The sequence below is a fragment of the Elephantulus edwardii genome, unplaced genomic scaffold (assembly GCF_000299155.1).
Source record: "Elephantulus edwardii isolate Elephantulus edwardi_28Jun2011 unplaced genomic scaffold, EleEdw1.0 scaffold00116, whole genome shotgun sequence".
Lineage (NCBI taxonomy): Eukaryota > Metazoa > Chordata > Mammalia > Macroscelidea > Macroscelididae > Elephantulus > Elephantulus edwardii.
The window spans coordinates 3,698,928-3,715,340 of record NW_006399866.1 but is presented as its reverse complement, the minus strand read 5'-3'; the positions used below and the strand labels follow the sequence as shown (position 1 = coordinate 3,715,340).

General features: G+C 47.3%; 2 protein-coding genes across 2 annotated transcripts; one reads left to right on the top strand and one right to left on the bottom strand.

The window, feature by feature from the left end:
- The first annotated feature begins 2,081 nt into the window (after window positions 1–2,081).
- On the top strand, window positions 2,082–4,488 carry ENDOG (endonuclease G). The gene is made up of 3 exons (XM_006892481.1): window positions 2,082–2,578; window positions 3,449–3,558; window positions 4,143–4,488. The coding sequence occupies exons 1-3, from the start codon at window positions 2,087–2,089 to the stop codon at window positions 4,423–4,425; spliced, it is 885 nt and encodes a 294-aa protein (XP_006892543.1). The 5' UTR covers window positions 2,082–2,086; the 3' UTR covers window positions 4,426–4,488.
- An 83-nt stretch (window positions 4,489–4,571) lies between these two features.
- Window positions 4,572–12,799, bottom strand: LOC102875692 (chromosome unknown open reading frame, human C9orf114). Its single transcript, XM_006892607.1, has 12 exons — window positions 12,764–12,799; window positions 12,057–12,102; window positions 11,639–11,764; window positions 8,420–8,579; window positions 8,115–8,204; window positions 7,967–8,016; window positions 7,598–7,728; window positions 6,675–6,747; window positions 6,466–6,564; window positions 5,894–5,996; window positions 5,549–5,696; window positions 4,572–4,640 (listed from the first exon to the last, which is right to left on the bottom strand). Exons 1-12 carry the CDS (start codon window positions 12,797–12,799, stop codon window positions 4,572–4,574), a joined length of 1,131 nt encoding a protein of 376 aa, XP_006892669.1.
- Window positions 12,800–16,413: the final 3,614 nt, after the last annotated feature.

Genomic DNA, 16,413 nt, shown 5'->3' with positions numbered 1-16,413 from the left:
GAATTTACACTTAAAAATGGGATGAAGTGGGATTTCCTTCTTCCTAAAAACTTGGATTTACAAAATAATAAAAATATTCCTCTGGATTGTATGAGAAGGGAGATACAGGGACCACTGGTAAGACATGGTAGACAAATTTTTTTAAATTTTGTTTTCTTTATTTTCTTAAGCTAGTCTAATTTAAATCTTCAGATTACAAATGAGAAAAAGAAATGGTGATGCAATCTGTCTTATTATGGTAGACAAATATTAATCAGACTTAGCTTCTTTCTTTCCTGCTCCATCAGAGGTTTTAATTTCTCTGTTGACTGCAGCTAAATCTTTCGTTTCGTTAGCTACTTCAGCCTGTTCTCCCTTTGCTCCCCTTTTCTCTTTGTTTGCTCTTTTTTGTCAGAAGAGTTCTCCTTTCCTGCTGCCTTTCTGGGCTTCATTTCCACTTTTGCAGGCGGCTTAGGCTGCCATCCTCACTGATCTCTTGGGGCTCCTCTTTCACCTCTCCCTCTTGGGCATCATGGCAGCAAGGAGGGCTCCTGTGAGTGCCTGTGGGCCTCGGTGTGAGCTGCTAGACAGAATTAATCTTTTTACAAAAAGAATTTTTAAAATTTTATTATTTTTTGTGTGTGTGTCATCAAATTGAACCTGACTGGTACAAGAAGAGATTGTCCCTCTTTCTCCAGCAGAGCATCTGGTGGATTCGAACCATGTACTTTTGGAATTTCAGTGCAGCTTCTTGCCACTAGGCTACCAGAGCTCCCTCAAGATTAATCTTTAAAAAAAATTTTTTAAAAAATTGTGATTTTAACAAAAGTTTACAGAAAAGTTGGATTTTCATTCATTGTTCATTTTCCTCCCTTCCCCAACATTAATCTTTTTAAACAGTGAGGTTTTTATTGTGGAAGAAAAAATTTTATAGTATTAGAGCAAATTGTGTGAAAAAAATACATCTGAATTCTACGCTATCTGTTGTGTGCCTTTGATTAAGAACTGACTCATACCTAACCCTCCAACGGGCTTTCAAAGGCAGTAAATCGCTAGGGAGGAGATTGTTCATCCTCTCTTGAGCAACTGGCACAGTTCCTTACTGGTAACCAACACTCCCTTATACTATCTAGTATTTTAAAAATGCTCTTAGTTTCTAGAAGTCCTTGCATTCCTGATTATTTTCCAGTTCAATTCTATTAAAAATAATTTTAAGGCTTTTGATACATACTGCTGAGTTGCTTTGTGTAATGTACATTTCTACCAACAGCATCAAATGTTTGCACATTTGGGTCCAGATTAATGGATGTTTTTAAGTCTTTGCCAATTTGGTGGGATTTCTGGCTTATTTTGTGGTGTAATTGGTAGGATAGGCTCTGTAATTGGGCCAACTAGGAAACCCTTCCCAGAACTCTTGGGGATTAAATAAAGTTTAGACCATGGTTTCATTCTGCTGTACACAGTTGTCTCCAGAAGTCAACATTACAGACCTAGTAGTTCTTTTTTTTAAAAAAATTTTATTTTTGTGTGCGTGTACCGTCAAATCAGATCTGACTGGTACAGGAGGGGATTGTTCCCCCTTCCCCGGCAAAGCATCTCGTGGATTCGAACCGTTTGGCTCTGGGATTGTAGTTGCAGCTCCTTGCCACTAGGCCACCAGAGCTCCCCCCCTCCCCCCCCAGTAGTTCTTTTTGACAGCTTTCTAGGCACATCCGAGGCGGAGTCCCTCGTGGAAGGGCTGGCGTCTGGGTAGAGCTGAACCTGACGGCGGCCAATCAAGAGCTGAAGCGGCGGTCTTACGCCCCTCCTTCCCACGTCTTAAAAGGGCAAAGTAAGGGTTCCGGGACACCCACGGAGCGCCAGTCTCCTTGCCATCAGTGTGAGTAATAACACTTCGTACAGTCAGGGACTGGCGCGTCCTAAGACAGCTTCACCTTCCCCCGCCCCGCTTGTGCCTCTTCTTATAGTAGACCACCACCACCCCCCCCCCCCCCGCACGCGTGCGTGGCCACTTTAAGAGCCTTGCGGATCGGCCACCGGAGGGCGTCGCGTTCCACCCACCACGCAGGCAGTGTTCTGGGGACTCTTGAGGTCCTGGTCCTCCACGATGCAGGCACTGCGGACCGGCCTGGCCGTGGGGCTCGGCGCTGTGCTGGGCGCGGCCGCAGAGGGCTGGCGGCGGCGGCGGGAGGCCACAGAGGCGGCGCCGGGCCTTCTGGGCCGGCTGCCAGTGCTGCCGGTGGCGGCGGCGGCCGAGCTTCCCGCCGTGCCTGCAGGCCCCGGCGAGCTGGCCAAGTATGGGCTGCCAGGGATCGCCCAGCTCAAGAGCCGCGAGTCGTACGTGCTTTGCTACGACCCGCGCACCCGCAGCGCGCTCTGGGTGATCGAGCAGCTGCGGCCCGAGCGGCTCCGCGGCGACGGCGACCGCCGCTCGTGCGACTTTCGCGAGGACGACTCGGTGCACGCGTACCATCGCGCCACCAACGCCGACTATCGTGGCAGTGGCTTCGACCGCGGCCACCTCGCTGCCGCCGCCAACCACCGCTGGAGCCAAAAGGCTATGGACGACACCTTCTACCTGAGCAACGTCGCCCCCCAGGTAGCTGTGGGTTTGCGCTTCCCTTGATGCGGGATATAGGTCACGCTGCACGCCTTAAGCTAATGTACAGGGCAAACTTGAACTTACCGCAAACCCTAGATATTTGAGCTTCCGTTTTCTCATCTGTAAAATCAGAACTATTCCCCTCCCCCCTCCTGTGGGAGGCGTGAGAAACCAGGCATGATGCATGTGCAAGTTCTGAGCACACTTCCGGCCTAGACAAGCCTACAGTAATGCTAAAAATGACGCAGAGGTTCAGCCATTGTCTTACCCAGACTGTCGCCCACAGCTGAGCTGTTAGTACCATTCACGATGAACCCTTGACAAGCTTACCCTATAACTGGCACCAAGCCCGGGTTGGCACCCTGTACACAGCTGTAAATTGCAGGGGATGATGAGCCATTGTTCAGATTTATTTTCCTAGCGACACAGCCTTTCCTCATTGAAGAAATATTGCACCTAGGCTTGTCGAGCTAAAGTTAAGTTATATATATAGTTGGTAGTAGGGCCTGTAGCCAGAGCCTCTGAATCTAATTCCAATTAGGGTTGAGAGATAATCAGAGCTGGCCTTCCCAGGAGCCACCGAGAGAAAGGAAATGCGTCTTCTTTAGCTCTTTAGAGAATCGACTTTGAGACCTGTGAGGACTGGTTCTCCCAACCTAGATGGAGTGAGTGTGTGTGCCTAACACCCTATTAGCCCTGTCCTTAGGATCATGGAGTAATTTATCTTGAAGTTTTTTACTTTGTTCCTCTTGCTTGCCCCTAGCTGGACATCCTGGCTTGTTGCCAGTGCCCTTAGAGGCTGGTGTAGCCCTTAACAGTGCAGGGGTGTCTACACTGTTTCCCACTGAGCTCCACTTCCCTTCCCAGGTGCCCCACCTCAACCAGAATGCCTGGAACAACCTGGAGAAATACAGCCGCAGCTTGACCCGAACCTACCAAAACGTCTATGTCTGCACAGGGCCTCTCTTCTTGCCCAGGTGAGGCTGGAACTAGGGCTCTGGACCCCACAAGGTCTTACATTCACCTGCACGTCCCCTCCTTCCATGCTTCCCAGATGGGCTGCACTCTGTACTGGTGATTTCTCTGGTCCCGAGGACAGGGATGAGTGAGGCAACAGGTTAGGGTTGTTGGCTCTGCAGACCCCAGCCATGGGCAAGTGACCTGTGAGACTCATTGAGGGGACTGAGTGGGATGGTGAATGTCATTTACTTAGTGTCTTTTATGATTTACTGAGACAGCATGAACCATTGAGAAGCCCAGATATGTCATTCATCCAACATTTGGGTACATGCCTTGCCTGCTTGGTGTTCACCCTCTATAGGGAGAGAAGACAGTTCTTAATATGCCACAGAAGTTCTGAAAGCCTGATTCTTTAGCAGTCTTTATTGTCTCCTACTTTGCATGACCCAGGGTTTGGCATGAAAGAACAGAGAGGGGCAGCCAGGTAGGGCACAGAAGCCTTGAACTGACACACAGTGGAGGAGGTGGGGTGGGTTGGGTCTGACCAGGCCCCAGCCTCCCTGGGAACCCTGAAAGGACAGGTGTACCCATCTGCCCGCAGGACGGAGGCTGACGGGAAGTCCTACGTCAAGTACCAGGTAATTGGCAAGAACCACGTGGCAGTGCCCACACACTTCTTCAAGGTGCTCATCTTGGAGGCAGCAGGTGGACAAATTGAACTTCGCTCCTATGTGATGCCCAACGCTCCTGTAGACGAGGCAATCCCGCTGGAACGCTTCCTGGTGCCCATTGAGAGCATTGAGCGCGCCTCAGGGCTGCTCTTTGTGCCCAACATCTTGGCACGAGCAGGCAACGTCAAGGCCATCACTGCTGGCAGCAAGTAGGGCAGTGGCCCCATTAGACTCTGTTTATGAAACTCAGTGGTATTAAAGATGATTATTTTTGGAGACAAGTCTTTGATGCATCTGTCCCAGGTGACTCCCATTGGCTGCTTCTTCACCAAGGCTGCTTTGATGTCTTGCTAGAACCTTCAGCCAGGCCGGGCACCTGCCTGGGTCAGGCTGGGCTGTAGGGCAGCCAAGGAGATGAGGATGGCTTCCTAGAAGAGAGTGGAATAATACGCTGGGACCTGGAAGGCTGACCAGGTCCTCCAGCGCCTGGCCTTCAGTGCCTGACTGCCCAGGACATAGGTCCATGGGGTGTGCTGTCCTCAGTGGGGCTAGGCAGGATGGGAAGGGATTGGAAGTTCTGCCACTTGGTCAGCTGCATACCTTGCCAAGGAAGGGTATCACCACCTGTTCCTTAGCATTCTCTAAAAAATGGGAGTGACAGTGATACACTCACCTCTCAATGTCTCCTGCCTTGTCTGAAATGACAGGAAGAGCTCAGCCCTCAGTGCAAGTGCTGTGAGAGTGAGTTTGGGAGTTTGTTAGGTGTGTCTGGCAGACTCTTGGCACGTCATTTGGGTAAGTCCCTCTGGGACAGGTAGGTTGGGGCTACCTTTTGGCGAATGACAGAAGCACTGCTAATCACATGGCCACAGGCACAGCATTCTATGAGAGCACAGGTTCCAAGAATGCCAAAGAATAAGGCTCTCACATAGAAGTGTGTTTCATTCCTCTGTCCCAGAGGCATGGAAGTAAGGAATGAGACCTGCCTGTCCCATGGTCATAGATGAAATGTGGCAAAGCTAGGATCTGTGAGGACCATGGAGCACTGAGCTAAGGAAACTGACGCTCAGTGCAGGGATGGGTCCCTATCCAGGGAGCAGAGGGGTGGCACTAAGACCTTGCATTCTTGACTCCCAGTTGTCCTAGCACTCTGTCCCTATTCAAAATCTACCATGGTGGAAGACAGACCATTCCAAGGGAGACTGGCTCAGTGCAGCTTTGGGAGGGAAGAGCAGAGAGGAGGTGGTTTCAACCCCAAACCCACAGACAGATTTCAAGGCATGCCACTGGCTGGGGCACTGGCCCCGCTGTAGGTGGGGAAGGCAGGCAGGCTTACCTCGGTGCGGATGGTACGGCTACCCTGGTTGGGGCAGGTGTTGACATACAGGTCAAAGAGGACACTGGGTTCAGCCACTTCCAGGTTGGGGTCAGCATCCACTCCAGATTCTAGTCCCTGGAGGCCCCCAAACACCACAAGGGCATGTCTGGAAGCCAGGGTGGGGTCAGAGAAGGAGGGTGTCATTGACTTTCATTTAAGGCTCCTCTGAGAACAGCCACCAGAGCTCTCGAACCAGAGCTCTCACCACCAGAGCTCTCGGCAAGGGCCTGGTTTGTACAACTTTGCCCCATTGGTAGGTTCTCAGTTCCAGGCCTCCCCCTCCTTCCCTGAAGCTGTGCCCACCTGAAGTTGGGGAGCTGGGCGGAAGCCACATCTGAGCCTCGCTCTGACGTGCCAATGGTCAGGTCATACCCATCCTTGAAGGGTGCCTCAGCAAACACAGCACCTGGGGGGAAGGGCAGCTCAGCAGGTGTCCTGCTCCCTACACTAGAATAGCGGAGCATGGAGAAAGGGACTCAAGTAAGGGAGCCACTCCCATGCCCTCTACTGTTCCTGAAAGCCAGGGTCATCTCTGCACAGGGACTGGATAGGGTAGAGCCCAAGCCTGTGCAAGGCTGGGAAAAGAAAGTAGGGGATGAGGGTGGGAAGGGGTTCCCAAAAGCCAATAATAGAGCATTCTGTCCTCATTCCAAACTTGACAGCATTGTCATTATTGTCAATCAGTCCACTTTCCTCAGAAATCCTTAAAAGTGTTTCAGGCAGGGCCTAAAGCCATCCTTTGCCCCCACAGATGTGACCAGACTAAGGATAAACTGGTAAACTGAGGATCTAGTTTGACGCTGGGCTCAAGCAAGGCTTTTTGCTGTCCCCCAAGAGGCATGGATGGATGTCACAGGGAAAAATGGGGTCCTTACTGAGGCAGGAGGCCAGTCGGACAGTGTAGCCCCAGTAGAGACCAGCTTTAATACGAGGGTCCTGAGATGACACCACTCTCCCACGGTAGGTCTTGCTTTCTAGAAGAGAAGCAGAGTATCTGTGAGAACTGGATGAGCAGGCAGTGGGGCAGGAGGAAGAGCCCTCCAGCCAGCCAGGCCACCGAAGGGGCAGAGAAGCTTCCAGATACCTGGGAGTTGCTGCTTGTTCAAGCGCACGGTTACTCGAAGTCCAGGCTCCAAGTTCTTGTCAATCTTCACCTCCTAGGAGAGAAATCAGCAGAAATGGGTGCCATTCCTCACAGGACTAGCATGGGTCCCTGCTCTCCCAGAAGCTAGGGGATCAATCAACAAGTTTTGCTCTTTTATCTTGGAAGATTTTATATCTTTTTGGGACTATGTAATATAGGATCTCTAATAAAAGATAATCTTATCATGTGCATGGTCAAAAAAAAAGGATCAAGGGGCTGGCATGGCAGAGACTCTCTAGCTCCTGACCCACTTCTGCCTAGAAGAAACTCAACTGAAGACACAGGTCAAAATTGAACCCTCCCAGCACAGCCTGGCATGGCAGGAAGTGTAAGCTAGTGTTCACTGCACAGCTCCAGGCATGCTTAATACATGCAGCTGTTGTGAAGAATAATTGTGTTTTGTGCTAGTTTTCATCTGTCACTTTTTAAGGCACTTTCTTCACCTTTTGAGATTTTCTTTTCCCCCACTGTTGCTTTGTCATTCTGTTCTACTTTGAGCTGGTTATTCCATGGCTATTTATAGGAGAGGATTCTACACATTTATATGTTTATGCCTGTGATACAAGAAGGTTTGAGAATAAATCTGGGGAAAGATACTAAGTAATCTAAGAGTATTTCAAAAACAAAATTATTTTTGGTTGTTTTTCAGTATAAAGACTGTCTTTTGTTGTTTTGCTTTTTAAAACGGTATTATATTTCTGAGTTTTATCTTAGTGCGCCCTATTTTCAGCATGTTCATGGCCTACGTGTTAATGGGGGCTTCACAGGCAGTGATGCCTGTGTTAGAGGTCCTCCCACTCCACGGCCAGGTGTGACCAGGAGCACAGCCTGAGCAGATGGCAGGCCCCTCTTCTCACTCCTACCTTCTTCATGCCACAGTTGACAAAGGAGCCATGACCCAGCCGGGTGGGCCGATCCAGCACGATGCCCTCCCGGAACTCTGATTCTTCATCCTGTCGCATGTGGTGAGGGCTGTCCAGGGGGTTCAGCAACCCTGTGGATGGGGAGGGTTCACAAGGAGTCTGGGAGATGCTAAAGTACACTGTGGTGTGGCAGTGGACCTAAGTTAAAATTCTAACACTATCAAAAATCTGCTGTTTGACACTGAGCACAGGTACTCAATCACCCCAGGCCTGTTTCTCCCAACTGTACAGTGGGTGGGGAGGTAGGGAGGACATTCCAGTGCCTGGGGATAGTACTTGGAAAGTGGTGTAAGGCCCACCTAGTCTTACCTGCAAACTGGAGATCCTGGTGTTTAGGGAAGAACGCCTTTCTCAGGTACCTAGTAAAGAATGCCAATCTCAGGAGGTTCCCCGGGGGAGGCCACCAAGACCACTTCTCATTCATGCTCGGGGGAAGTCCTCCCTCCATCCTCCTTACTGTGGGCACTCCAGGTACTGCAGGATGCGGGCCAGCTGTATGCACGCCTGCCCCTTCTTGCCAACTCCCATGAATTCCCCCTCCACAGACCTTTGGAGGAAAAGATAGGGCTCTAGATCCTACAATGTCTTCAGCTTCAAGAGCAGAGCCCCCAGCCTGACCCTTTGCAGTCAGTGCCCCTGACTCACAACCACACCCACTGGGAATTACAAGGCATTACAAACAGGAAGGCTGGGGCAGAGGGGCAAGGGGAAGGGGTGCCTCCCTTTTTTCTGAATCTTGGTGCCTTAGGAGTGACCCCTTACTTGGCATCTCCGCCCTCTTCATCGAACACCACAATCTCATCCACGCAGAAGATGGCACAAGCTCGGGCAATCTGGCCAGCCAGGTAGGTTCGCAGCTCAGGTGACTGTGCGTTGTCCAGGATGGAACCAGGCAGGGCCACACTCAGGGTGTAAGGCCGCCCTGGGCAGCAGAGGGATGTTCACGGTCAGTGTGAGAGGCCAAGTGCCTATTCTTTCCTCTGTTCCTCTGCCCCCAGTACACAATTAACAAATTTTCTTACTTAGGAAGAATTTTTAGATGAGCAAAATAGACCCAGTTTCCCTATTGGAGCCTCACATTCCCCAGGATGAACATAGACTCAGTGCTCCCAGGAGCGCTCGGCATAGCAGCCCACTGGGAAAGGTGAGGAGTAGTTAGAAGCACTGGCCTAAGTTCACATCCTGGCTCTGCCCACTACTGCCTCAGTTTTCAGCTTTCAAACAGGAATAAGGAGAGCCAATTACCTTCAAGATTATTAATAAGAAGTAAGGACTAGGCGAGCTCTGTGACCCAGTGGCAAGAAGCTGCACTGCAATCCCAGAAGAGCATGGTTCAAATCCACCAGATGCTCTGCTGAAGAAGGAGGGACCATCTCCTCCTGTACCAGTCAGATCCGATTTGACAGTACACACATAAAAAATAATAATAAAAAAGAAGTAAGGACTAGGGCGCTCTGGTGGCTTAGTGGGTAAGGAGGTCATTGCTAACCTAAAGGCATAGCTCGAATCTACCAGGTGCTCTTCAGAAGATGGGCCGTCTCCTCCCACGGGATTTCCAGCCTCTGAAAGACGACGAATCAGTTCTGCCTAAGTGGCAGGGAGTCTAATTTATTTTAGTAAGAACTGACAAAGAGAAGGCCTGGTGTTGTAACAGATGAGAACTTGGCTGCTAACCGAAAGGCTACCAGATGGCTCAATGGGAGTCTTGGGGACCTGCGTACAAACCTCAATGGGACAGTTCTAGTAAATGGAATCACTGTGAGTTGAAAATTGACTCAACACATCTAACAATCGTACCCACCCACTGCCGTCAATAAGCCTTTGATGCATGCAGCTGACCCAATAACACCAAGAAGTGGGTGCTGTTTCTAATCCTCATTTACAGAAGAGCAACTTGCGGTGCAGAGAGAATGTCACAAAAAAATGTGGGGCCACTGAGAGACTAGCATACTATCTCCTTCCCAGAGGGAGCCAAGTGAAATAGCACTAAGACGTCCCCAGGTCTCACACAGATGATGTACCCAGTGGTGGTCTTCACTGTGCTATCTTCATTGGTAACTACCAGGCCCTATGAGGTCAGATGGGGATCCCTGAGGAGTTTTGAGGGGAAAATAAACCAGTTTGTTAAGGTAGATTCAGATATGCATTTATGCAAGAATATCCAGGATATAGTGTGAGATGAGAAAAATCCGGTTCTCCAAGTTGTTATTCTTGTTATGGACCTTAAAGTTGGAATAGACCCACAGATGACCTTCCAGTGGGTTTTCAGAAAAGACTGACTACCCATCGTGAGCAGCTGTTGTATTCAAACCGTGTGCCTTTGGGTTGGCAGGACAACTCTTTACCACTAGGCCATGAAAAAGTATGGCTAAAATAATCTCATTTTTGTAAAATTATATTTACACATCTTTCCATTTGTGTATAATATACTTTCATCACCAAATTTAGGGGAATTTTAATTTTTAGCTTTCAGTATTATTTTAGGGCTTTTAAGCACATATATTGAGAAAATAAAAAGGGGCATTTTTATTATGAAAATTAAACTAAGTGAGATGAAAACACATAAACTGCTTAATACAAAGAATTGTACAAGAGATACTGATAATAAAGGCAAACAGTGTTACATGACCCTGCATTATCAGTAATAACAAACATTAACCTGTAAGTGGATCCATAAGCAGACAGGCAAGATGACCAGGACAATGGAAGGGACTATATCCATCCAGGACCATAAGTAGGTTTGGCAGACATACTTTTTTCCCCAGTTTTCATTTTATTATTTTTTTGTGCGTACTATCAAATCAGATCTGACTAATAACAGGAGGAGATTGTTCCTCCTTCTCCAGTGGACAATCTGATGGATTCAAACTGTGCACCTCTAAGATTGCAGTGCAGCTTCTTGCCACTAGTCCACCAAAGCTCGCCTGGCAGACATATTTCTACAAGCATATTTATATATGCTGTAAATATACCTATATACATAGTATAACAAACAGGGAAAAGTCATGTAAACTTCTAAATCACAATCTAACATTTTGAGGGATGAGTTGCTGATCCTATGACTCAAGGACCATAGTCCTGGGGGAAAATGAAGGTCAGGTGACATACGTCTACAAAGACTGTGTTCTATTTATTTTGCCAAGTGTGACCAGGGTCTTAAAAGCTTTCAAGTGTTCAGCTAAAGTACGACTATCAGTTCTCATGAACTTTCATTCAAATTAGTCTGAGGGAGTAACAGACCTCAAAACCTCAATCTTTGTGAGTTTTGAAACCAGCAGAACTAGATGATAAATGGCCACCACCGCTGACCACCCTAAAAGGGATCACATTATAAAGTTTCTGAAAGAGTAGAAGAAAACTGGGAATGAAACTTCAAAAGCATAAAAATGGTCTAGTCTGCTGATCTGATACAGATTAGTGGTACTCTTGAGACTATGGCCCTTAAGTTACCCTTCAAGCCTGGAACTATAAACCCTGTGGTTCAATTTTCACCCAAACAATAGGCTGGTGAGGTGAATCAGCACACTCACTTTAGAACGATTATCCACATAAACAAGGCACCATTTGCCCAGGGAAAGACAAATGGAAAGGAGACTCACCAGGAAGGAATGGGAAGAGTTCTTTTAGACACTGAGTATTATAATGTCAAAAACCAAAATATGTATAAATGGTTGACTGGAAACCAACTTGCTTAATAAAGCTTCCCACAAATCATTTTTTTTAAAAAAACGAAACAAAACAAAACTAAGTGCTCAACATTAAGTGTTCAATAATAAAGATTGACTGTCATTTTTATTATAATGTTCTGAAGTTACAAAAATGGTAATGAGACTGATGTGTACCCTTCAAAAGTTTGAAGTCTGCCTAATCTGCTGGGTGACCCTGGGCAAATCCCTCCTCTTCTATGGGCCTAAGTTTTCCATCAGGAGATGACATCCCACTAAATGGACAGGGAAGGCTGCAGGTCCCATCCCAGCTCACCTCCATCCTCCCTCTGCAGAGCTGCCTCCTCTTCCTCCTGGAGCTTTGCCTGTTCTTCTTGTGCTCGCTGCCGCTCAAGTTTTTTCATCAGCTTCAGGTCTTTCCACTTTTTTTTCTCCTCTTTTTCTATAAAAGAGAACATCCTTATTGAGGGAAGACAAGACTAGAAGAGCTGAATGGACAGTTGTCTCTGAATTCAGGGGTCAGTTTAGCTCTGGAATACTGCTGGGGAACAGCCAGGAGGGGTGATGGAAGCTCCCCCGGAGCCGCCTGGGCCCTTCCTTCCCATTTTGGTTGTTGCTAGACCAAGACAAGATAGAACTGATGACTCCCCAGCACTCTGGTGTGCACTCTTAGGTGGGGCCTGGGAGAAGGAGCAGACACAAACAGGCCTCCACCCGACCCCCTACACACTTACTCTGTTTTTTCCATTTCCTCCACTCAATCCTCTGGCCATGTTCACCCTGGAGCAGGAGTAGAAAAGGTGTTAGGAGTGTGAAGCTGAACTGTGAACTGTCCCGCTGAGGGGGTCCAAGCCGGGAAGGAGTCCCACCCACAACAGTGCTGTCCTCTGTCCAAACAGGAAGGGAAGGAATGAGGGCGCACCTGTGCACCCCGGCTCCGAGACAGCGTCAGGAGGGCAAGCACCCACTGCACCTCCAGCGCCTGAGAACGGGCCCAGCACGCAGTATACACTCGGTAAGTGGATGAAAGAGTTACCGCCAGATAACAAAGGAAACGGGTTCAGGGAACCGAACCTGCCACAGACGTCTTAGGAGTCAGGTGAAGAAAGAGAAGCCACGAAAGGGGTTGTGGCTGCAAATTCCAGAATCTGGGGACCGCTAGAGTGCCCGCAGAGTGCCCCGGCGTGGGCCACGCGGCGCAGGGATGGCAGTCGTAGCTCCGACCCGTTGCCCCTTCTCTGGATGTCACCCCAGCTATGGCGCGCAAATCCAAGACCAAGCGTACTTTCGGGGCTCCTGGTCTTAGATCGGCGACAAACAGGAGGTGGGTGGGTGGCCTAAGCCCACCGCAGCGCCCTGTGTGGTTTTCTCACACGTCCTCTCCACAGCCACGTGAAGGAATTAAAAAAAAAAATAAAAATAACCCCCCTCAGCCACCTACCGGGCCGCACGGCCGCTTTCCCGCAACATCCGCCATGTTTCTTAGCACAAGAAAGCCACGCTCTTCCGAGCAGTCACACCTCTTCCGGGCACGCCCCCAGAGAACTGTCCAATCGAAGAGCCAGTGGCACGCGAGGGCGTGGTCTTGGCACTCGGCGTCTGGAGGTTGCACGTGGGCAAGACCCGGGCCTGAGCTGTCATCACGTTGGTGAATTAAGTGAGGTGTTGTCCTGAAAAGGGTCGAACGCCTGAAAAGGGTGACCCTCAGCTTACATCAGAGCTGGTGATTCAGAGCTCGAGAGGACGTTGGAGAAATAATGTCATCTAGTTCTTTTACACATTTATTCTTTTCTAAATTAATAAACTCGAGTCAATTTACTTATTCAGGAAATCTGTTTACTGAGCAGCACCTCTTAGACTCTTAAATAGGTTTTCAAGTATCGCTAATCCAAAATGTTGGCAGACTGAAAACCCACCTGGTGGCACTGTGGAAGAAAGGTCCGCGTGTCTATTTCCATAACGATTATTGCCAAGAAAAGCCTACAGACCCGGTTATTCTCTGTAACACTCTACAGCACCACAGGTTGGAACTGACTACATGACAGTCAACCTTGTTTTCTGTTTTGTTGGGGGTTTTTAAACTCCTGTGCATACACTGATCTGGAACTTAAAACCTTGTAGAGGAGAGAAAGTATTCAAATAACAAAACACATGAGCCCCTATGTTTTTCAAAGTAAAAGCAAAAGTTCTGTTTGAATATAAATGATCCATCATTGGCACTGGACCAATAAGCGATATCATGATAGATGGAGAAAAAATTAAAGTTGTCAATGATTTAATCTTAGTTGGATCCACAATCAGCACCCTTGGTACCAGCAGGCAGGAAATCAGGCAAAAATTTCGAGGCTCCATCTCACATACTTGCTTGCAAAAGGACAGCACAGGAGAAAACCCTAGATGAGATGGATTGACACAGTAACTGGGGTAATGAGGGAAGGTGTGTCAGACAGTAAGATTGGCTCAGGACAGAGCAGGGTTTACTATTCAGCTTTTGTGCATAGGGACATAATGAGTTGTAGTCATCTCAACATTTTACTGGGAAAGTCTGCAGTCAGGGACCTCTCCAAATTATTGAGAAGCAATGATGTCAATTTGAGGATTAAGGTGTGGCTGATCCAGGTCATGGTCTTTCCAATCACTTGCTATGCATCTGAGTGCTGGATGATGAATAAGGATGACAGAAGAATTGATGCCTTTGAGCTGTGAGGTTGGAGAAGCGTACTGAATATGCCATGGACAGCCAAGAGAAAAAACAAAAATATGTCTTGGACAAAGTGCACCCTGAATGCTCTTTGGAGGCAAAGATGATAAAGCTTTGTCTCACATACCTCAGGCATGTTGCTAGGAAAAGCTGTTCTTTGGAGAGAGACATCATGCCTGGAAAGGTAGAGGTTTGGTGAAGGAGGGGAAGGCTGTCAACCAGATGGATTGACACAGTGACTGCTGCAATGGGCTTGAGAGTGAGAGGATGGCACAGGATAAGACATGGTTCATATCTGATCAACTTTCTCATCCTCTACCCTCTGTACCTGTTCGTCAGGAGCTCTGTGGCTTAGCCTATAGTATGCTTCACTGATTACAAGGCCACGTGTCTTTAGTGGTTCAAACCCACCACTGGCTCCTTGGGAGAAAGATGGCAATCTCCTCCTGTTAAAAATGACCATCTCAGAAATCCAATCGAGTGCTTTGTTGGAATAGATTTCCCTTAGGCAGTGAGTTCATTGGCTTTTGAAGACCTGTGTGGAATGCACACCCACATTTATTGTGGCTTTGTTCACAATAGCAAGGAGTTGGAAACAACCCAAGTGCCCATCAACAAATGAATGGATAGAGAAGCTGTGGTATATTCACACAATGGAATACTATGCTGCATTGAAAAACAAGGAAGTCATGTAATATTATTCAAAATGGGTGACTCTGCGGGACATTATGCTGAGTGAAGTATTTCAGTCACAAAAGGAAAAATACTGCATGGTGCCACTATTGTAAAACAGGACTGACCTTGGGATTGGGGAGAGACTGAGAAAGATGGGTTCAATAATGTATACTGCATTGAAACAGATGAGGGAGAAAACTGTTTAAAACGGATATGTGAAAAAAAAAACGGATATGTGATTAGGTATTTTTGTCATCACGGGAGTCTAGAGCGAAGGCTACATGATGGAGTGGACCTGGGGAGGATTTGTAAATCAATGAAAGAATTTTTCTTTTACTTTTCCAAGAGGGTAGTGTACTAGGGGAGAGGGTTAGGAGGGGAGAAATGTGCAACAATGAATGAATGAATGGAAATCCAAAGTCTCTGTAAATTTTTACTGAAATTAATAATAAATTTAAATTTAAAAAAAAAGAATTATGATTGGAGGAAGAGTCATCATCATCCTGCTATACACAGATGACACAATCTTTATTGTCAGACTAAAAAGAGGATCAGACATCTAGGTTATTTCCATGGTCTTGTGATGGTGAATAATGCTGCTATAAACATTGATGTTTATGTCTAAAAAAAAAAAAAAGACCTTCGTGGACAGGCAGTTATTTACATACCTAAGAGACCAAAGTGCTAAAGAGCAACGTGTGGCTAATCAAAGTCATGGTATTTTCAATTGCTTCTTCACATCTGAAAGTTGGATGTGAATAAGGATGACAGAGGTAGAATTGATGCCTTTCGATTGTGGTGTTGGAAAAGAGTACAGAATACTCCATGGACTGCCAAAATAACAAACAAATCTTTTTGGAGGAAATGTTGCCAGAGTGCTCCTTAGAGGCAAAGATGGTAAAACTTTGTCTCATATATTTTGGCCATGTTGTCAGGAGGGGCCAGAGAGAAAACAGGATAGTTTGACACAGTGACCGACAGTGGGCTCAAGTATATCATAGACCATAGAGGGTGATGCAGGATAGGACAAGGTTCAACTCTGTGGTTCACAGGGTCGCGACGAGTCATGGTCCACTAAGATGGACACCTAACAACAACAACAAAGGAAGATCTACTATCTCTCACTGTCTGAGATCATGCTTTGAGTTTGGAATCTCTAATTAAATGTATGGGCAGAGGTTAAGGTCTAGCTTATGAGACATGGTCAGAGTTCCCCCACAAGAGACTCATCCATGGGTTTTCCTAACAAAGAACACTTCAGCAGCAGGTTAAGCATAATATGTCAAAGAGGGTTACGCCAAAGCCTTTGCATTGGCATTTTGTGTCATAGTCCTGACTTTGGAATGGCATGGAAGCAGGAGGGAATTGCTCTCCTCAGCATTTCCAAGTAAACATATGATATGTACAAAACTCATGTGCTTGCCATGCAAATACAAAAATAAGCTGGCTTCAAACAAATTCAAGAGCTGTCCTTGCTTCCCAGTGGGGAAGCAATAGGATCAAATCTCACTTCTACAGAATTTCAAATTCTCATGGAATCCAGACTTTTTAGAGTCACTAGGGCTAGATGAACCTCTGAAATTATTACCCTGAGATAACCTTTATATCTTCTATCAAAAATATTGTTCATGGACAAGAAAAGAAAGAAGGACAAGGACTTTGATTTCTAGTACCTTGAATTTTAACTCAGAAAAGAAATTTGTTTGTAAAGAAAA